The 23,929-nt window shown below is 35.7% G+C and overlaps 1 protein-coding gene across 1 annotated transcript; it reads right to left on the bottom strand.

Moving 5' to 3' along the window:
- Positions 1-476: 476 nt before the first annotated feature.
- On the bottom strand, positions 477-20,846 carry LOC105054293 (V-type proton ATPase subunit a3). The gene is given in 19 exon segments (XM_073246074.1): positions 477-960; positions 1,042-1,101; positions 1,469-1,662; positions 1,745-1,828; positions 1,907-2,090; positions 2,669-2,875; positions 2,957-3,117; positions 4,137-4,290; positions 6,707-6,800; positions 6,803-6,854; positions 6,973-7,080; positions 7,288-7,395; positions 11,024-11,161; positions 11,614-11,787; positions 11,866-11,976; positions 14,222-14,329; positions 14,432-14,554; positions 16,507-16,551; positions 20,587-20,846. Coding segments are annotated over 19 exon segments (2,475 nt in total). The 5' UTR covers positions 20,752-20,846; the 3' UTR covers positions 477-755.
- Between the last annotated feature and the right edge of the window lie 3,083 nt (positions 20,847-23,929).

The raw sequence follows: 23,929 nt of genomic DNA, 5'->3' as shown, positions 1-23,929 counted from the left end.
CCCAGCTAACCTGGTTCCAAACAGGGAACAAGGCGTGGACCATCTTTTCATCACCCTGTTACTTATATCAGATGCCACAACATTTTTATAAATGGAGTTAGGGCATGACTTCATCAAGAACCAACTTGGGGCCTTAACTCCTATTGGCATATCCTATGAATGCATACTATATATATATATATATATATATATATATATATATAGTGTCAGGTGACCTAATAAATGTCCTAAATTCTGAACACAAACACACAAAAAGAAAATCTGTTACAAACCTACGATGTCCTTTTTCTTTCAAAGATTGGCTAATTACCGAACGCACGCCAAACATCATTAGCAAGATGCACAGAAGAGAATATGGAAATGTTTGAGACGATTCGATGACTAAAATGTGAATACAACTGAAAACTAAAGGGACAGCTAGCAGATAGCATAGCTTATGAAAGGACAAAAATTTATTTATTACCGACAAGCACTAGTAAAATAAGGTGATGCCCTACAACATTTATTATCACCATTTGGATTGCCTTCTAGTCTTCAATGAAGAATAAATATCATATGAGGGCAACCCAAATCAACCACCTGTCTATACAATAAACTCATTTTGCTTGGCCATATGTCACTTGGCCTTCCTCCTCTGAATAAAAAAGCAGGAGAACAAGAATGGTATGGTATTTTTTTCCCATCTACAACAATTCATTCAGGCTGCCAGAGCCCATCCACCTGCTACATGTAAATTAGAACCAAGAATACCATCCTTAGTCTTCAACCTCGCCCAGCAATGCAAATGAAAATGGCGAGAACTTATATCCATCTCCCTCATAGAACTTGTTTTGAAATTCCACCCAGTGAAGCCTCAAGGCATGCAAGAATGCACTTAGTGTTTCCATCACAAGCAGAACACCAACAGTCGCAAAGACGAACACAATGAAGCCAACAATGAGAATGATGATATTGTTGAACCTGATGCACAGCCAGTCATTCACATTCAGCATACAGGAAAATTCCATGAGACAAATAAATTGCAAAACAAAGACTACTCACCCCCAAGCAAGAAGAAGGACCTTCTCATAAAACACAGTCGACAACTCCGAATGAGCAAGACTGCAGACATGGACCCGAACAGTATCAATTAGTAGGTACCAGAGTTTCAGTATCAGACAAAGTGGACTAGTGCTGAAAATATGAAACAGTCTTACACATTTAATTTTGCCTTGGCAGTTAATACAATTAAATCACAACAACAATATGCAACCATGTGAACTTGTGCAAGAAATATGAAACATTCTACTTCATATGTGGACAGCAGAGCACATCAATCATCTTATGTAATGCCTTCAATAATGACCAAGGCCACCGCATGTTCTTTGACTCAATAACTGGACTGGTGCAGTAAGCCATTGTTTCATCTTATAATATATAAGCATAATCCATTATCAATGACCATAATTTATCAAGATGGAAGGTGTACCTGAGAGCCCATAGACGAAGATATGAAGCAGTATTGGAGACTGCTCCAAGGACAAATTCTATTGTATGTATGAGTTGGTGAACAAAAACTTCACTAAATTCAAACTCCTCATGGCCATGTGAACTGTGATCTTGCTCCAGCTCAAGCGATTCTTCAGTGCTCTGTAGCAAGGTGTATGACTGACCTTGGTGTCTCTGAAGCAATAAGCATGCACAAAATTAGCACAGGTTACGCAGGGGTCTACAAGAAAAACAAGCAATTAAGATAGACACATACTTCTTGGTGTTGCTTCTTCAAGAGAATGGGCTTTGGAAACAGCATCCAAGGAACAGAAATGAGGGCCAGGAAAAGTAACACAAGCTGGTAATGATGACAGCGTCAGTGACATTCATGTTATATTGGTAAAGAACAATATGGTATGGATGTAAATGCACAAACCTGAAGCGTTTTCTGGCCAGGAAATAGCTGGTTTTCACCGAGATCATCTGTTGGACTGAGGAACATATATATCATTACATGGTACAGATCTGCTTTTGATCCAGTGCACCATTTCACAATGATGAGAAGTGACAAGTAACCAAACAGACTGTTTAAAAAGATCAACTGTGGAACAAATTGGTACCTGCAACAGAAAACAAACGCACAATTACTGAAATTTCCAGTTGTTAGTAACAAGAAAATACATATGCATGGATGCTGTTGATCAATGATAAGTGCAATAATCCTTATGCATGCTAATGGATTTTGTGATCAGGATCAACCATAACCAGATATACATGACAAAATCTATAAATAACCATAACCAGACACAAATGATTACAAACTTCCACAAAGTGGACCATGCAAAGTCTGAGGTACAATATGTTGTCACTTTCCAGCAATATTAAGTGCAATGTCCCCAAGAAATAGATGGTGGACGAGGATAAAAATTTCAACATTGGCAGGAATTAAAGTTGTTGGCTGGTGCATATTCGGTTACCTTAAGATACACTAACCTCCAGCGAGTTCCATATTATCTTTGTGGTCCGCAAGGTAGCATGTTAAAATTAGCAATAAAAACTAAATGAGCACAGGATGTGGGGCTCTAAATATGCTATATGATCACCAAAGTACTGTCACCACTATAAAGAGCATACGTGAGCAGGAAACAAACTGCATTAGATTCTGAATGCAATATCCATGTAAGCAAGATCAAATTACCAGATATTCAAATTATTCTTAAAGAACTTCGCATTGAAGTAACTCAACACAATGCCAAGGTTCATTTGTGCTACCCCAAGAAGGATAGACATCTTCATCTTCAATGAGTTGAGAAATGGCAACTCACTTCGGGAACCATACCACTTCGGATCCACACCAAATGGATAGGTCGATCTCACCTTGATCAAGCCCACTGTAGTAGCATTGCTATAATAGAGCAAAATAAATAAATAAATAAGTCTTGTAATAAACAGTGGAAAACTTTCAAGATGCGAAATTTTTCTCTACCTGCAGGAAGGATCACGGCATGCATAGGCAGATTTGCCAAAAAGCTCAAATGGTACAGAAAAGAACTCATTATAGATTAATCCTGCGTAAATTGAAAATAATCCCATCATCATAATAACATAGCGGCCACCAAACGTCATTTCTGTTATGTCTCCGAGCTTCTGCTAAGCACCAAAACAATTCAATGAGATTGAACTTGCAAAAGTAAGAAATCATGACTAAGCAAAAGTGAACCAAAAGCAAAGGAGAATTACAAAAATGTTCTATGTTCGAGGGCATGATAAGAATCTTCACAGCCATCAAAGATATGACTATAGGCTGAAAATGCAAACAAGTTCCCAAATTCATTTTCCATCTAAAAGGAATCGTGCTCTATGCTCTTAGGAACTAGATAAGCTAAAATTTTATTCATCGGAATCAATTGCCTGAAACAATACTGTAAGTTATCCCTTACAAATGGCTAGGAGTATATGCCTCAGCTTCCTTTCGATGGTATTTCAAGAATTGAAGTTCAACATTCTAAAGGCCACCACAGTTAGATAGAGATGCAGAATCTACAGAGAATAGTGATGTTGATATAGCTAGTTTCCCTTGTTACGCAAAAACTTTGTGCAGTTCACATTAATGTTTAGGCAAATTGCACAACAAAGTAGTGCACACTGCACATATACCCACTTGTTGTGTAGCCTAAGACATCATCTGGTTACCATATGCAATATGGCAAAATCACATGTAAAATAAACATGGATGGTTTTAGGCAATCAAGCAGGACTTTCTAGCAACAATATAACAGAACTAATAATTTTTACTATGATTCTATTCATGAGTCTATTTATCACAACAATAATCCAAATTCATAGTGGTAAATATTCAGGTTGCTTTTGTCTCCATGTTATTGAGGTGTTTTTTCTAGGCATCTACTTTAGATATGACATGCATCTTATTTAGAAAGTTGTCTCATATGATCATGAAATATTAAACAGTCAGAAAATATAATCATATGCAGCATTGAATATAGAAATTTCTATGTTATTTAGAGTAGCAACTTCAAAAAGAAATGAAATTTACAAGTTAAAAATTACAAACTTCATTGCTAGTGATCTACTTAGAATGACCAGCGTTCACAACTACAAAGAATTGGAGCATATACAGCGAAAGAAAGATGCTCTCAACAGCTGACCTGGGAAGATAGTTTCTTTTCTCGGAATATGAAATACATAGTTACCAGTAACAAGCAAATACCATGGCCCCAATCACCAAACATGACAGCAAATAAGAAAGGAAATGTAATGATAGTGTAAACACCAGGATTTGCTTCCTGATATTTGGCAACCCTGCAATAAGCATAAGCCACAGTATTAGGTAGATTCTCCTGGAAACTGACAGAACAATCCCTATCTTCAAGGTGATTAACGTTCCAATATATCAGATATTTGAAAAAAAAAAAAACAAAGAAAACGTGAGACACATGATTGTTTTAGTATTGTACATTAGCATGTCAATTTATTGATGACCTACGCATACAATTACAGAATCTAAAGATATAGCATGTCAATTTATTGAGGGCCTATGCATACAATTACAGAATCTAAATAAACAAAAAGATGCAGTAGATAATCGCAGTTTAGTATTTATCAATTGCCATCCCTGACAATAGATGATTCACAAGAAATGGATGCTTCACAAAAAATTGTAGTCATCCAGCAGCCACTAAATGTTTGTTTTATATATATGTGTGCATGTATATTTTAGACTTTTAGCCAGAATGATTCACAGAAGACTGTTCCCTATTTACAATGAACAGATAATTCAGTAACAAAAACTTCTCCAAGAAATAACCTTTAAAAAACATGTTGAACAAGTAAATTATAGCAGACATGTTATAAAAATAGGCAAGATCAACCAAAAAACCTAAACAAGAAATTTCTAGATCACATTTCCGGTTACATGCCAATATTAGGAATTTTAACTTTACTGCATAATGCAATTTGGAGCTTCACAAAATATGAATAAGCTCTTAAAACAAAAGCAGTAAATTACAGGTTATGGGTGAAGTACAAAAAGAAGGCAAGACGTGGTAGCTGTGTTACTGACAAAGCTTGGGGGATTTTCACTACAAAGAGCCTTGTTGACACCTATATACAGAATATTAATCATGACAATTATGCATGTTATCTTTACAGACGGTCTAGCTACATAAAGTGACATGAGAGGCACAGATGCAGAAAAAGGGAAGTTCTAAAATGATCCCAATAGGGGGAAACAAATATTCACTGTTCCCCAAAATGCACTGTTAATGCAAGGAATCTAGTAAGAAAGGTTTTAAGATGATTAAACAAGGATTTAAAAAAAAAAAAAAAAAAAAGGAGCTCGATCCCTCACATGGTAGGAACAATTTTAGAAGCAGCTTAGGTTAGCCGATATCCAGAACCATTCGGTGGCGACAAACTATATGAACCCAAGCCTAAACCAATAGGTATTGGGATATTAGTGGTGGTTTGTTATTCACTAGGGGAATGGGTCTTTATCATCGCTTGCTATGGTTTCAAAAATCACCAAATGGACGATAAAACTGGTATCACTATTCTAGTGCACAACCCACACCAGTGTGCATACAAGTGTGTACCAGCTGTGCCAGTCTATACCAATCCATATCGGTACATACCAGTGCATATCAATAGGTACCGACCAAGGTTTGTTGTACCGATCAATACTGGTGCATACCAACCATGCTACACCACCATCGAACTGATACACAGTACAAGATGTGTACGATACTTGGTACGCTGAACTGACCCCCATATCGAGCATACCGACACTATTTTAGGATAGTACCAGTACAAGGCCCAATACTGAGATAGAGAACCTTGGTACCGGCAATACCATGAGGATCTGTACCAATGGTTTTTCAATTTTTTAGAATTTGTAAGTTTCGGTACATACCATCATACTTGTATTGCACTAATACCGTTCCATTCCCACGGAAGAATGGGGTTCAGTAACAATATTTAAAACCTTGTCGCTTACAAATGGAAAAACAATTAGCAGTACACTAAAACCAATTCTTGAGCTCAATTTGCTATATCCAACACACTTTTGCAGCGTATACATGACCCCCTTCACTATTATATGAATATAACCATGCATTAATCCATGATTTTGCTATGTACAGTATCTTTCTTAACTGTCATAACCATGTATACGCTAAACAATTTAGTCATATAATGGTATCCGAAAACCATTATGGTTCAGCAAGAGAACAAAGTATAAACATTAACTATTCAGGAAATTATTTTCTAGCAGTATCCCCAGATGTCACATTTATAAAATCATGAAGCTATTCTGTTAAAAGTTGAATCATCATTTTTTCCATTCTTTGGATCAGAAAGTTTGATTTTGATGAATATTAAGTTGACATCAACATAGCTGAAAAAATGTTGATTCCGATGTTCTCTTCAGCATTTATTGCTATATATTATCATTATACTAGTATTTACTCACTTCTGGATCATCTCCTTTTTTGTATACGGGCCAAAATGTTAAAAAACATATTAAAATTAAGTACACAAACAGCAAAATTAGAGCCAATTTGAATTTGTGCAGGTTACTTTAAGTTTCTAAATGGATGACCTTTTTACTCTCACACACTCTAATACCTTCACATAGCACAGGTGTATTACAAAAATAGCTCAGTTTTCATATGTGACCATGTAAGAGATAAAAATTTCCAGTTAAACCCATTGAACTTACCCATAAGCATCAACAATTTCCTGGAAAGCTGAAGTAAATTTGTTTGTCTGGAAATATGTTGGTGGAGATTCTTTCGTATAGAGAACCTGAAAATAGAGCCAACTTGGGAGTTGCTATCATAGGTAGCCCGCTTCAATGCATCTTGAACCTGGAAAAGGTAAGCTCAACAGAGTGTTTATGGGCCACTAATACAGAACACTACGATAACAGAAAACTTTTACCAAGGAAGACCTCAGAACATTAAAATAATAATTAGAAAGAGATACCTGACTAGTTGCAAAAACAGGGCTCCAGCCCTCAGCAACTACACATTTCTTTGTTACATCAAGGCTGAGCATGTTTAGAGTGTGGTATATAGATTTCTCTCTCCTTACCTGGAAAATTTGGGCTTTGGTGAAATTCAAGAAATCATAAAACCTGTCTATGCTGACATAGTGCTGACCAAATGCTTTTGAAGTGTCAACAGAAAAAATATAAAAATATATGAATAAAAGCCCATGCTAACGTCAGAGGATAAAGCAAATATAATTTCTGAGTGATTTTAACAAAAAAAACATTTAAAAAAAAAAAATCAAACTTACCAAGTGATTCCACTGCTCAAACTGATGGCCTATATTTTTAAGTATATTATCGCGGTGAATTAATCCGACATCTATTGTGGTCTTCAGCTCTGAGGTTTTTCCTGACACCTAAATCCAGTAGCTCCAAAATTCAGATAAAACTGTACATGGTTCTCATAGCTAGAAATTGAGAACAAAAAAATGAGTCCCATCACACATGTCAATCATTAAAAAAAGAAGTATAAAACCCACTTGTTATTTAGTTAGATAATACCATCTAAATAATTTTAGCTAATACTAAAAAGATATCCACCATCCACATGAGAATAGAAAGTAGAAGTAACAAAACAAGTTTGCCAATTAAAGAGCGAAAATAAAATAAAAGCAAGCTGAAATATCTGACCTAAAGATGAAAATAGAGCAACAAGCAATATCTTTAACTCAGCAATTTATCATTCACCATTGAAATCCCAAAGAAGATGCAAAACAGCATAAACATCATTATGGAACATCATGCTTTTTGATACCGTCAAACAAAAATAATCATGTATGGAGTTCAAAAACATGCAAAAAGTTGTACAGATCCATAGATCACTGATATTACCCTGCTGTACTGCATAATCTACATGCCTAGCAACCTTAGCAATCGATCAAGAATCCTATAAAAATAAGCAACTAGAATTCTTTTTCAACTTATTGCAGACTGAGGGACAAAATTTTCAGCACTACGATGGAAAACTTGTTATCATATTTACCAATGTGGTGGACTTGCTTTTAAGCTGGAGTGAGCAAACATAGATGCTAGTAATCATTGCAGATCATAGAATTGTTGTATATCTAACAGTACCATTTTGTATTGCCATTCATCAATTTCCAAGGCAAACAAAGAAACAATGCTTAGTTACTTCAACAAACAGAAATTGGATTAACTACTAAAAATTTGAAGAATACTTTTGTACCTTTATACAATCTGAGTCCATATTAAAATCTAAGATCAACAGATTCTTCATCAGCTCCAGAAACATAATATTAAATTTGAAACTTGAGGAGTCAAGTTGGAAAGTAAGTGTTTAAAACCCTCAGAGCATAAACACAGCCAAGGCAACTTGTCCTGGCCAAGTGTCAACTTTTATGGCAAATAGCAAAACATGATATCTAATGGACGCTTAGTTACTTTGACAGACAGAAACTGAACTTCTGAAATTTAAAGAACACTTTTTGAATTTTATAAAATTTGAGTCCATGTGAAGATCAAAATACATGGATTCTTAGTCAACTCCAAACTATAGTTTTAACTTTAAAAATTGAAGAGCAATCTGGAAAGTAATTTTTCTAAAACATTAGCCTTGGTTCATGGTTAGTACGGCACAATGCCAACCAAACTGGGTGGTTCGGTCCAGCATCATATACCATGGGGAAAATATATGATATGCAACGATCAAACCAGAGGAGGAGCTTTGGTAAAAAATTTTGAATTCTACAATACATTTCAAGCACTAAGATATTCGAAAGGAACAAAAGCCAAAACTATAAATCTTTAAAGTATCTAAAAAAATTATAACCAAAACATCACACCATACCACAAGTAAGAATGCAAATGGGTCAAGTTGGCCCACCAAGGCAACAGGCCAACTGCAAAGTCAGTCAACTTTTGGCTAGAAGAATGACCAAGAACCTGGTTATATTTCTTAAAGCCAGAACCTATTCAGGTAAAGTTTGGGTCCATCTCAATTCTCAACCAACCCAAAACTGATCTGGAGTCATGGTTGGAGAATACTTAAGCTGGTAAATATGCCCCCTTCAATAGGTAGTCACCATCATAGGTACATCAGCAACACTGCCTTAGAAGAATTGGAGAGGATATAAACATGGAAACATAACACTAGCAAAAGTCTAAAAGACCGTTGATTCTCAAATATGGAAAACATGAAATGGCCATGACTTCACACTACAGCTTGTCCTTTTGAAAAAGAATCTAACTCAGTAACTTTCACATCCACTGGACAATTAAATATCATACTTGCACCCTTCAAAAATCCGATCAATTATTACAAAATTTTAACCATCCTCCTACAAGATGATAATAAATGAATGAGAAAAGGCACAGTGGACTGTATCCTACAGAGATTATTTCCCTCAGATGGTCAGGCCTTCTGGAGTGCCCCCAGGAAACTTCACAGTGGTCTCAAGATTGCAATCTCAAGCTCTAAGAACAGAACACCTGGAATGGATGTTGTAGTAGCAAAGCACGATTTCAATACAAGCAAATCTATGCAGGTGTCATGGTTCACACACCATGATCAAGGCAACATACCAATAGGTGCACCCCATAAAGAAAATCTAGATTAAATCGTTGAACAGTCATTGTGGTGTGCAGGGAAAAGAATCCCTTGGTGGAGTTGCACGGAGTATACCTTGTCATAATATTTGGCAAGGGAAAATCCCTTTTATTCTTGCATCTATATGTATTCTCAAGTCATCTCTTTTATTTTTGGGCACTGGGGATGCGGGGGCTAGGTAACTAAAAGGTTTGAGTCATAGTTTGCAGCTAGTCCAAGTTCAGCTTAAGGACAAGCTTCTGCGCACCAGTAGCAAACTGAGAAAAAACATTGTTTTATGGATGTAATAATATCTTAAAATAAGAGTGCATGTAGAGTGATAAACTTTCAAGCTTTCAAGGACATTTAAAAATTCTACAAGTTATTTAAAATACAATAAGTTTTTGCTTTTTCTATTTTTTCCTATCTTTTCTCCTTTTTTTCTTTGCTTTTTGCTCTCTAAATGCCCCATAACAATGCACAATACCATCTAACATGGTTGCAACTTGCAACAATATCATGTATAATAAACCAGGCATATCACAATTTTCCAAAATCAGACATAGTCTTTGCTCCGAACTCAAGTTCATCATCACCAGTCACAGCACAAACATAAGAAAATGATAATACAGCAAACGAACAACTAAAAAGCAACACAAAGGGGAAACGAAAATAATATCTCATCCAATTTCCAAAATCAAAAAATTGGTTTTGGACCATGTGAGATTCCAATGAGGACCCAAGTCTACCAAATCAAACCCCTATAAATTTGATACTCAACTATGTTGTGGAAGAATTCTAAAAAGGTGAGTGCCTTGCAGTATGAATCATATTATAATCTTAAGGTTGGCAACATCATTTGCCATACCAAACAGTACCAATGTGTAACGACCATAGTATACCATACACATACGTGGTACAGGGGGTGTACCAAGTGTCGGTATGTTGAATCGACCTTGTACCAAGCATATTGACACAGTAACAGGATGATACTACTTGACAACACGCAGTCAGATAGAAGAAGAAAGTACTAACACCAAAAACAAACTTGCCAAGTAAGTTGATCATCAAAATATCATTAAAAAGTTGCACACATGCAGGAAAACCACACTTTAGGAAAGGAAAACAATAAAGTGCAGAAAAAACTCAAATCCAGTATTATTTCAGGATAATCAAAGGGTGAATTGTTTATGGTATTGGTACATAAACCCTTCACATCAGTAAATGTTTTTATGGCAAAATATAGTTTTTATGATACTTAGAAAACATATCTATGATACTGAACTTTCTTTTAAAGAAGAAACATTCTATAAAATTAGAATGTTGTTGGGTCCAAGATTAACATCACAGAAATACAGACATAAATGTTGACATGTATTAATTGATAATTAAAACTGCCCCAAGGATTAAACTAAATTAGTGAAATAGGGTGCACAAACCTCATCAATCATCTGCATTTGTTTGCCCACATCCTCTGTAAATGGATAACGATTGGCACCAAAAGCTTCACATATCTTTAGAATCTTCGTCTTTGCTCTTTCCCCGGAGTAGAAGACTACAAAGACATTTTTGGCAACCTGTAAATAAACATAAACAACAGGTAAGGCATATATGGAAGAAACCAAGCATTAGCCAATCATCAATAAGTATGCTCAGAACATTCAAGTAAAATTCACATGAATTCATGGCTAGTATTTAAATCAAAATATTGGTCATCAATGAATATTTATGTTTAAAACGTAATCAAATAACAAGCATGCATGAACTAGAACACGTAAAAACATTCTTGGCACTATTGGTTCCTTCTTGCTGCCAAGTAGACTATTGAGAATACAATAACACGATGCCAACAACTTATTACACAGACACATGCACCTCAGAATGAGGCATGCATATGAGTGGATTCAAATACTGGAAAATAATATCGGAAGCATGATGGGACATAAATAATGTTTAATTAGAACACTGTGCAGAGTAGGTATTTAGTTTCATGACTTCTAGCACAGTTTTGCATGTAAAAAGTGTAGACCTTTTCTCCTGAAACTGGGTCGGTGACTGGATCTTCAACTGCAACCTGTTTGAGGTACATGTTTCCTCTGGTAGCACGGAATAGAATTCTTTCAAAAGCCATTGACTTTTCTTTGGGTACAAGGCCACTAACGAACCCAAGTTTTACTTGCTTTGATGGATCTGCCAAACTTTCCTGAAGAAGAATATGTTAGAATTATAATTCAGAGGAAAATGAAAAAAGAAAGCGCACAGAATATGTCTGCAATTATACTTGCTCCAATAACAAAGGACTGTCAAGAGAACCATCGAAGACTTGCTGTGCTTCAATCTCTCTCTGTTGGGCTGTAGCACTACTTTGAGCTGCGTAGAAAAATTCACCAGCCTGAAAATAAGGCAGAAAATGCATCCCATATTTTAAAGACAAGAAACTTTAAGTCAATCAATTTAAAATTTCCATGAACCACTTTTACAAAGTAGAATTTTTCAGAATAAGACGCTGAGGCCATGAAAACAGGATTCCAAGCCATGTAACAAAAAAACCTCCTCTTCTAAAACTTCACATTCTACAGAGCTAATTCCAGGGATTGAGGCATCATTACTTCATCACTTAATCATACATTAATAATATGAGATGCTTCAATAACAAGTTATAAAGACTGCTGCAGATCTGTAATGATCAACTGATCTATGTCCACAAAATCAAAATAATTTTGCATCTTTCAAATATTAAAATATAGGACATAGATCTCATGCAATTTTTCACTTATACAAATCAAAGAGTTAAAACATCAGGCTTATAAACCAAACAATCATGTTTCAGAAACAAAGAGAAAAACTCTTGGAACCATGAGATGAGACTAAATTCACTTTAGCATTTATTCAAAAGGTACATGAATGTCAATATCAAATAGCTTCTGCAATTTCACAGACATCAATTTCTCAAAATTAATTGCGAAGGAATTGAATAATTGCTCAAGGCGAATTTGTTTCTGCTATGCTGGATTTCAAATTCCACATCCCACCAATAACAAGGAATTAGAATATCTAAAGGCACACAACAAAACCCAAAGTCACTGACTAAGTTAGTTTTGCCGCATTGTCATCAACCATAACTACATCCCATACTGTGTTCGGATGCAATTTGAAATTCTTTGACCTTTTATATTTGTGGCAGGAAAGAAACAACTCTAGTTGACAGATCATCAACTTCTTCAGGGAGTGAGACTTCAAACCCCAGTAATATAGGCCGGGTCCATAATTGCAATGTCACCTTACAAGTGCAAGAATGTAAGCCTCACCAAATGATCCAGAAAAGAGTATCGTAATAGACCAATACTTTAGCATATGTTCAGTATCTGCTTAATAATAAATCAAGGGCAAAATGATAACAATAATTAAACTGCCAGAAGATGTATTGGCACCATAAAGGACATTATACTCAAACTTAACCTTTCCTCTGAATTGGATCATTTATCAGTTAAAAATAGAATAATATTGAAATGAGATTAAAGAAAATGTGGTTGAAAAGGAGCAGCAATATAAACTTAGTAGTACACTGAATATAAACTTAGTAGTACACTCAGTTAAAATTAGAACTAAACAGATCAGAAGGACGTAGTTCACAAACTCAGTGATGCAATCCTGTCAAGGATTGAAAAACACATGATGTCGTGATCTATATCCACATGCGTGCATACATGCATGCATGTACATGTACACGCAAAGATAAACATCCATAAGCACAGATGGACATAGATAGGCATGTTCATGGAGATATACATGGTTACATACGCATAAAATATTTATAAATAAATATTTATTATTTATATTCATAGATTCAAAAACTGCTAGAACAGGATAGTATTGTCAATACCATACCGTTGCAATGTGAAACCAGCATCCACACAAGTGCCAGGATGTCAAAACAATCCGTACCGATATGTCTTGGCCATACCAGTCCATACTGACAGTACAGTACTGACCATACTTGTGGGTATCAATAATTTTTTAGTTTCGGTAAATACCTATCGGCACCAGTAGCATACCAATACTGCACCATTCAGATGTAAAAACAGTACAAGGTTTGGTATCAGCATTTAAAACCTTGTTCATTTTTATAGATGGTAACTAGCACAAAATGTGATCAATTTACCACAATAAATTAATCTCATTCAAAGAATGTGTTCAGGTGAGGCTGCACTAGTTTCAACTGATACAAGCTGAAACATATGGTGGCCCATTTAGGTTAAGAATTACAAATAACTAAAGCATTCTAGACTTACGTTCTGTTTTGAGTAAAATAATGGAAAACATATAGTTTAACAACCATATGAGAACTATAATAATTTATTTTCTCAAGCTTAAATGTAAAATTAAACAATGAATCAATTAAAGGAGAAAATTGTTGGAATAATATTGATTTTGAAATAGAATTACAAAAAAAAAAAAAAAAGCAAGTCAAGACAAGCTACCATTAGCGCCATAAGATGTCCCAAGGTAGCAAATCTAGTATCTTGACTTGAATAAGCATTAAAATCAACATATATTACCATATTGCCATGTTATAATAAACATTTGAGCTTTGCTTGTGTGCATTATGATATTCTACGAGTGAAAGAAATGTATACCTTCTGAAGGACAAGTTTATATTCCAATAGCTCGTTATAAGTGCGTTGCAATTTTTCACTATTTGTATTAACTTCAATCAGCTCAGCTTCAAGCTCTCCAAGTTTTATCTATGTCAACAGATCAAGGGTTAAAGCCTTAAGTTTTGTGCATTAAATATATAGACATAGTAGTATGTCAATTAGCTAGCAAAAAAAAAAAAAATAAACTACCTCCAAGTCATCAAGATCGATATGAGTCTGTGTCAAGGACATTGCTGAAGGTGATATACCTGCCTTTGTCATTTGCTCCCGAAAAAACCTTAACTTACGAGCCATCTCTCCACATCTTTTTATCTGCAATCAGTTTAAATTTAATATTACAAAGTACACAAATATTAACAAAGGCCATACTATTGCTGATATGACTATCAATTTCATCATGCAGAAGAAAAACCTTTATGCAATGAAATTAATTACATGTCTAAATTGTAGAATGCCCAAACACAAAATGCTTATGGGCAATTATAACACTAACAGAAAATTATGATTGCAAATCATCAACCAGGAAATAATGGAGCAGGGAAAACCATAAGCTACTGACTGGTAATGTAACTAAAGAGAAAAAGATCAACTTCTTTCTTGAAGATTGATGAATAGCCTACAAGATAGATTAATGTCCAGGGATGATACCATTGCTAAAATTATTACCAGAAAATTCTAAGTTGTGAAACTAGTGATGTGTCAAATTTGAAGAATGTCTGGACTTAAAAAACTTTCACAGCGGGCAGCACATTTAACATAAAAGGTTGTTTTGTCTATAGGAAATACAAAAAGCACTAAGTTCACTCTAGCATGAATAAAAAAGAGAGAGAAATAAATGAAGATTAAAAAGGAGTATATTTATGAAACATCCATTTAATACTCTCTTCCCTCGAGTAAACAGCATGCATTACACGTGCAAATTACAAGGGCAACCAAAGAACACCTTTTCTCACTCTCTTGGAGAAAACCATCCACCTCTTTGTTTATTTCCCACTCCGTCCATTTGTCTTTAATTCTCCATGGTCGGTAACTCTACTATCTATGTCCTAAAGAAGTCAAACATGTGCAATTGACAATCCTATGTAAGCTCAAAAGAGGAAAAGAGGTCCCAAAAAGAATATGCAATTACGTTGTATGAAAGAAATTATAAAATATCCCTTGAGAAGAATGAATCACCTACACAAATCCAAAACGCACAAAATTATTTACTATGAAACTTGTACATTATGGTAATGGTTAAGACAAGCAGGATTGTTTGCTCTCATGACCCCTGAGTTCTAGATGATCAAGTCCTTTCTAGAATGGAAGGCCTGCAGATAGGCCAGTCATTTACTCAAATCTCAGATCTAAGTATACCAAAATAGACACAAAGCCAACATACATTTAGAGTGACTTATTTAAATAGAGGTACATCTGAAGTAACATATGACATTTGCATCATTAATGACAAAAAATAACATCACTAATTCCATGCATTTACAACAATGATCTAACCAAGTAATTGCAAAAAGGGATTTATTACATAAAATATATCAAAAAGAGAACAAAACAACTCAAATAACAACAATGAAAGTTGTGATAAATTAAGTAATAATAAACTCTGCTAAAGTGCTAATAATGGATGTTAAATTAATGAATATAAATGCTGAATCATTTTAAAACCTAACAAGGCCTGTTTGCTATGATTTTCTTTTACTTCTTTGCTCTCATTTCTTTTGAATTAGAAGATCTATAAACAATATATAGAACATGGGTTTATTTGTTATTTTTATGATTTCAAAGCCAAAAAAATTACAGTAATACCAAGGTCTCGAGCCATAGCCGGAGTCTCAGGAATATAAAACAAATAACATGCAACAGTGATACGCAACAACTAGTTGGGTGTACAACTACTTTCTCACAGTCATGAATGCTGATGAAGGAAAAAAAAAGAAAACTGTAATCTAGGTTTTTTCTTCATTTTATTTTGCAAATGATAGGACAAATTGAAAAGGACTTCACATGATCCAAACACAACTTATAATGCCAACATCAAAATGATATCTAGCAAATTAGCAATGAGGTAAAAAAGTCTACAAGGACTTATGGCATCATGCATAAGTATTAATTGGAAAGCACATAAGTCAACCATGGTTAACAATTATATTAACTGGCATAAATGTCTAGATGACCAGCATCTTCATGAAGATTGACATGGAAGGATATTCTGAAAAACACAATACTGATGCAGATTAAATAAATGCTAAGAAAGAAAACAAAAGTACCTGGTTAGCATACGTCCGCTGGAAAGGACTCTTATCTGCATTAAGCTGAAATAATTGCTATATTAGATCACAAGTAAAACAGATTAGCAAATCAAATTCAAAAACCATGGAAGCATTCCATGCTATATCATGTCAGTTATAGAGTTTAAATCACAAATGTAAATCCTGTACTGATATCAGGGTTTTGTTGGTAAACCAAAACAAGAACTATGTTAACCATGCCTCAAAACTTAAGATGAGCACAATAGGTCACTTCCTTTAAAAGTTAAAATTATAGAGAAAAATAAATTATGATCTAAAAAAAATAACCCTAAAATCATATGGATAATCACATGAAAAACATAACTCATATTTCATATTAAGTTAAAAAATTATAATATTACTCAAAGGCTTGAATTGTTCAGAGTTTCTATATGTCCAACTCAGAGAAGCATTTTTAATCCATTTCAAGCGTTATATCTCAATCTAACATGGAGTAGGATTTTTGTCAAACTAAACCTGAGAAACGGGCTTCCTTTAATCATCCATAATACCCTTCCCACAGGAATAAGTGAAACAAATCTCTGATACAATAGAAATTACAGAAAATGTGTTTATCAGTACACTAGTCACTCAATTGATCGAACAAATGGTTCACAGAATGGAAAGCATGCAAATGAGAACCATAGAAAGAAGAAAAAAAACTCCATGAAGATAAGTTGGCATTTTCAAGGAAACATTTCTCAAATTCTTAACCACATCCCAACAAAAAGAAATACAAAAATTAAAATATATAAAAAGAAATATGTTCACAAAAAACACTGTTGAAGGCCTTACAGCTATTATTGATTCTTTATAGGCTGAACCAAGACAGAAGTAGCAATGATGGCAGAAGATGGCATCAACCAGAACTAATGTTCTTAATTTGATCTTCTGGCAGTCATAGGTTTACTTCAATATTGCATAAAAGCACAACTGTGGTTCTCATTAAATGTTTGATAGCAATCAAAAACAATCCCATTATGGAATGGACAACTGAGGTATGATACTCATCAAGATGCCTATCTCTTCAGGAAATATGGTAAGATAATGGAGAAAGAACCTTAATTTGGCTTTATACCACTCAAGTAACAACCCAGAACAAGGTAATAATGTTCATTTACAGAAGAGGATAAAGCCCAAGCCCAGGGTAGGATCACCTTCCTATCACCAATATGAAGGGAAGCCGCCAAGTATAACCATACTACAGCGAGAACAACACTCTATTGTTTTTTCCACTCGATAGTGTGATGTCAGAAACAGTTGATGCAAGGTTACAAGATTGTCATGCAAGTTGTCAAAGACTTGATTGGTTACACAATTATCCACAGACAAGCCCCTTATAAATAAAAAATTAGACTTGGCCAGGGTGAAATCAATCTCAACAAGATACAGCAAAAGTAAATGTGTTCCTCTTTCAAAGTTGAAAACTCAAAATTACAAACGAAGCACTAAAGGAGATGGGTTGTAAGAAGAAATCACTGAGATGAAGTTTTGGAATGTTCAAAAGGTCAGTAACAGATTAAAATGATGAAGATTGTTATAGCAAATAATTTTAACTACCAACATCTACCAGCAAGGTTTAACTGGGGAAAAAAATCCTTCCATAGTTGTGAGTCACACCTATCATATAATACATTTCTATAGTATGTCTTTTTATAGCCAGTAAGAAAATTATCAGCCCTTAGGCCCTTCACCAATTATAAGGAGCACTTATCATACAATATGAAAAATCCTTTTGTGACATGAACATCAATATTATGTTGACAGCATTATCTTACAAGGAGAACTTTTATACAAGAGGTAAGTTATTGAATCAGAAATATTTTAGGTTGCAGGCATTGCCACAAATTTTGATACAAGGGTGGCAGTGTTGTTCACTCTAAGGAGAAAAACTGGTTTAAATGGCTCTTCAGACAAGTTGCCAAGACGAAAGTAGGAATGATGTTATAGCATGTGCTTAAGAACCAAAAGGATATTTTTAGTTTATCATTTGCAGGTTCTAGTTCATGATGGGATTGATTATTTAGTACCCTGAAAACAAATGCAAAGTAGCAAAACAGATGGTCAAGGGGAATGTGACTAGAAAATAGAGATATTAAAGTAAGAACACAGAAGAACAATCCGTAGACCAATCTATATCATGATGTCCTCATCTAAGAGCATATAGAGCTTTTACCATACAAATTAGATGCTAGAGTTTTAGTAATCATCATAATGACTATAACTAAGAGGACAAGATAGATGCAGAGAAACATGGAATCAAGTTTCGATAGTTCTCAAATAACAACTTTAGATAAAAATGAAAGTAAGAAAGCAAAAGACTATAAGCCCTAATCATCTTTATGAAGTAAAGTAAATAAGAATATGTGCATATTAGGGATTTATATAGAATAATGACAACAACAGCATGAAAGTTGTATAGGAAATATTATTGTCACTTGTAGGATAATTGAACATCGATGCAGCTCTAACCATTCTTATAGGTACAACTCAACCAGATTTATGACCACGATTTCTGCATCCTGCTTAATTTTTCCCTCTATCTTTTGCAGTAAATTGGTTAAAAAAAAATATATCAGGTTCCTAAATTCAACCCTCTTAAGTTAGGTGCTTAGGATGTGACATTATTGCAAGGAAACCACCACATATTAAAAAATAAAAAATTAAAATAAAATAAAAAAGAAGCTAATGTCAATCGTCCAGATATTCTCTAGGGGACTCTATGACATCAGAGGGTTGGCATCAAGTTTAGAGCTGGTTTTTAACGTTCTCAAGACTTCATGGTCATAAATCAAACCATAAAGCCAGATGATATAGATAGATGGCTTCTCCACAAGGTTGATGAACAACCACACAATGTTATATAAGTGCAAATTGGGATCTCCAATAGATGATCCACTAAAACAGACCACGAGGTATAAATTGAAGACTAATATCACAAAACAACCTGAAGATGGATTCCTTGAAAATAATTGTTCTGTTACCCAAAGAGATAAAAGGAAACGATAAAGATGGAAACAGTATTGGTAAATGTTTTGAGGTTGCACCTTGATGGGTAGCGTCCATGTTGAAATTATCCACATTCCATAAGACGCATACTTACAATTCATAACAAACTAAAGTTCCCCATTCTGATTGTCTCATCAATCATAAACGATTTCTTAATAGCAATCATAGGTAAACATTCTATAATACCATGTAAACCTTTGATCAGTTAGTTTCAATAGTATCGATGATCACATGAGTTCAGGAAAAACAAAAAAGGAGTTCTGGCAATCTTCATGTGCAATGGTTTTAAGCAATCAGGAGCCTACAACCTGACAATAATGAACACCTCGTAACCCTAAACCCTTACCCCCTTCACAGAAAAGATTGAAATTTCATCCTTGTCAAAGTGATTATCCAATAAGATCAGATAGTGTCCTGCACAACCATCTAAGTGAAATCTGGCATCCATCACGGAAAATCTAAGCTCTTAAAATAGAAGGCAGAACTACGTAAATTTTTAAAAAAAAAATCACAAAAGGCTATTTAATGTTAGCCATGTTTGTACCTTGGTCCATTTTTAATAACTTGGCCCTCTGGACAATTCTTTTCCTGGCGAAAAAAGGAAGCTCGAGCAGGGAAAGGGAAAATATAGTCCAACTATTATCTTTCTTTAGCTCATCGCCTACACGATTTACATGCTCCATGGCATGGTTATCAAAATTGAAACTGCCAAAACTCAAGATAATTGCGAAAGCATAAAAGCTTCACTTTTTATTATTAAAAAGTTTTTAAATAAGAAAGGATCGCGAACCATGAAATCGAGGCATTAAATCCAACATCAGAAAGAGGGGATATCCCATGTTCTTATCAAACAGGCAGAGGAAGTAATACATAGAAATCGAACCCCGCAAACGAGACATAATTTTTGAAAAAAGAAAACAAATCTTGCCAACAGATCCACGCTAGGGTTTCAACATGGCAACGATTGCGGCAACAATAGAACTTCGCAAAAATCAACGAGAAATATAAAGAAAAAAAGAATTGTGGGAGGAGAATAAGAAGGAACCGCACATCTTTGAATTGGAGAAGGCCGAGGTCGCCGAGATAGGAGACGGTGAGGTGGGCGGACTCGATGGGGACAATGATCTGGACCAGCTGCATCGGCTCCGAGCGCATCAGATCCATCGGGGGGCAGCACCCATGCCCCCGCCCGCCATGGCTGTGGTAATCCCCCATCCCCTCCTCTCTCTCTCTCTCTCTCTCTCTCCCCCCCTCTTGCTCTCTCGATCAAATCTCTTTCTCGATCTCTCTTTCTCGGGAACTCTCTTTCAGGCAAAACCCCGATGATTATCTATATATAAATATTATATATATATATATGTATTCTGAGGATGAGAAACCTAACCCTCGCACCGACTCGATCCCTGCGTGGATCGATCGGTCGGTCGGGATCGCTGGATGGTCTCCAGGCTTCCATCCTCGCCAAAAAGGGCGAACGGGATTCCCAAATATCAGACGGACACAACCCACAATCTAACGAATAATCGTTACTAAATCTTCCTTCATCACGTGAGTGGTGGTTCCAGGTGCCACGGTCTGATTGAGTGAAATTACATACGTTGTACCGTGTGTCGTGGAATCATTTCTCTCGATTTTTTTTTTGGTAAAGAATCATTTCTCCTTATTAATGCATTCCTGTTCGCTGGCGTTCTTCTCTGGACAAATCTGATTTTTGGGTGAATGATAAAGTTACGCCTTTTAAAAAAAACTGCACTCCTCATTGTATTTGGATCTCTCCAGAGCGGGTGATCGTGGACGGAAGAGGGACGTGCGGTGAGGGTGTAGCTTCGCATCCTAAGCGTTCTGGCACGTTGCCACGGTAAGCGAGATAAAAGGGAAAAAGGCAGGCGAGGCATGCCACGAGTACGAAGGAGCACGGACAGGAGCCTGTGGCTAAGAACGGCGGGGACCAGTCCTTGGGTCTGCAGCCACATCATTGGTTGAGTAATTTATTTTTTTTGGTGATACTTATTACTAATTTACTTCAATTTGGTTCCGCGATATGCAGCCCATTTTGTTCATCTTTCCGTGGCACCAATCCTAACCTCCGACTCTTAAAAATTTTTATTAAAATAATATTTATTTTAAAAAAAATTTATCAATAAAACATACTTCCAAAATTATTTACTGTCTAAAATAAAAATACTCTATTCTCTACTGACTCACCACTATTAAAGCTAGCTAAAGATACAAATGAACGACACTATAAATCATCGGACCATAGGATGACTCTATAAGTCATCCTCTAATATAGAGCAACTGTGAAACGTCCTCAAATTTCTCTTCTAACCTGTGGCACAACGGTGATCTGGCAGGAGAGTTGACCCTAATTACCACAGACTAACATAGAAAGCCTTTTTTTATAAGTACAACAAGAGTCGACCTATGGATTATCCCTCCGACACAAGGGTCATGCAATGGATTGCCCCTTTTTGCATGCCAACCCCAGAACATCCGTGCCAACATCCCATCCAAAAGGAAACAACCTAGGGGTCACTCCTTCAAATCTAAAACTAATTTTCTCTTAATTTTAATTTTCAAAATTTTTAAAAAATATTATTTATATTTCCAACTTGATGAATTTATAATTTTGGCCTTCTTCAAGCATCTTTATCTATTCAAAAATTTTTGACTTTCTTGAGATAAAAATTCAAACTTCTCTAACCATAGTTATAATTAACATTGCAGGATATCTTATAAATGATGGACAATTTTAAACTTCAATCATATAACCTGTATCAAGCACAATAATTATTTTTTTGCGCAACCAACAAAAATTCTAACATATGCATTCAGATTAAAAAAAAATTGTAACATTAATTTTAAAATAATGTAAATCAATAATTGATCATTACAAAGTTTGTTAGCAAAAAAAAATATGCACAAGTATTACAACTATCAAAAGATATATATATCAAGATATTGGGGCCTCTTCTATGTCCGCCTCTCATAAACACGTGTCACCTTTGGGTGTTGTCGTAATAGCTTAGGCACGATATCGATCAGTGGGGAGGGAGATACTGGCATGCTCAACCTATCAACATGTGCCTGACGTCTATCTCGAAAAATCCTCAGTCTACCCTTGCCTCTGACCCTCCCATGCGTATGATCGACATGCTGCTCATCGGATCGGTACGACGTGTTTTCCAGCTCACTCATCCTCTGTGATATAGATCATCATCTACGAAAAAGTCAAAGTCCGAGAAGTCAGGATATGAGGTGTGCTAGACATATGATGAGGTACTCAGATTATCCATCGATGGCACGGTATGAAGTAATCTATCCTCAGAGATGACTCGCATAGTGTCGACAAGATTGTCCATAACATCAGCAAGGGCTCGATCCTTGCACCCAATAATGACCTCCTTATCCGGTGGTATAGCGACGTGATCCTCTAAAACTATCAGTATCAAAAGAAAAATAAATATTATTCATAAGTATAACAATAACAACATAACAAAATAAGACAAGCAAAATATATTTACCATAATGTCCATCATGCTGCTCGAAGGATAGAATCTCATCTCGGGCTGTTCACTCCTCAATGGCGAGATGAATCGTCAAGTGATGCTCCTATACCACTCTAAATATGGATCATAATAATCTATCATGGAGAGCATGGGTGGACCAGTCACAATCAAATCCTCCCACTGCTCCCATGCATCAATATACTTCCGATGCTCTCGGACCAAATCGTGGTGATGCCACCCTCATTGATCAAAACTATGGAGATCATCACATGTTGCATGGAGGGGGGACGCCCTGATGCATACCAAACTGTCGCATCATGTGCTCTAGATGATAGATCTCCACGATGTCGAAGCAAATGAGACGTGCGCATATCCTCCATACATGCTGATCTGATCGACATATCTCGGGCAATACAGTCAATATCTCCGATGTGTAAGGCACCCATATCATCTGATCGTCGTGCTACGATCAAGCTGATCACTATAGTATATGACTGTGTACGGCATCAGCTTGCTAGTATCAGTCAGTCGAGTCCTCCATCTATCCAAAATAAAATTAATATGTTATTATGTGAAAACATATAGTCATTCATCATATAAAATCAATATTACTGGTTACATACCTGCATCCCAATGGATCAATCTGGTTATACTGCATCCCATCAAATGGACCCTCAAAACTAACATCATCCTCATCTAATGGGCCATGTCTTACTGCATCACCTCCTGTCGTTGGCTGGTGGGCTCTTACCCTAGGGAGCATCCTATTTAGCCATCTGATATGTAAATACTCTCATATCCAAAGCTGCAGCAATACCAATGACCCAGCTATCTCACATGTATTTGGTATGGTAGCGCTACAGAGCTCATGATACAAGAAGGCT

The sequence above is a fragment of the Elaeis guineensis genome, chromosome 11 (genome assembly GCF_000442705.2).
Source record: "Elaeis guineensis isolate ETL-2024a chromosome 11, EG11, whole genome shotgun sequence".
Lineage (NCBI taxonomy): Eukaryota > Viridiplantae > Streptophyta > Magnoliopsida > Arecales > Arecaceae > Elaeis > Elaeis guineensis.
The sequence above is the reverse complement of the archived record's forward strand: the minus strand, read 5'-3'. Positions and strand labels throughout refer to the sequence as shown.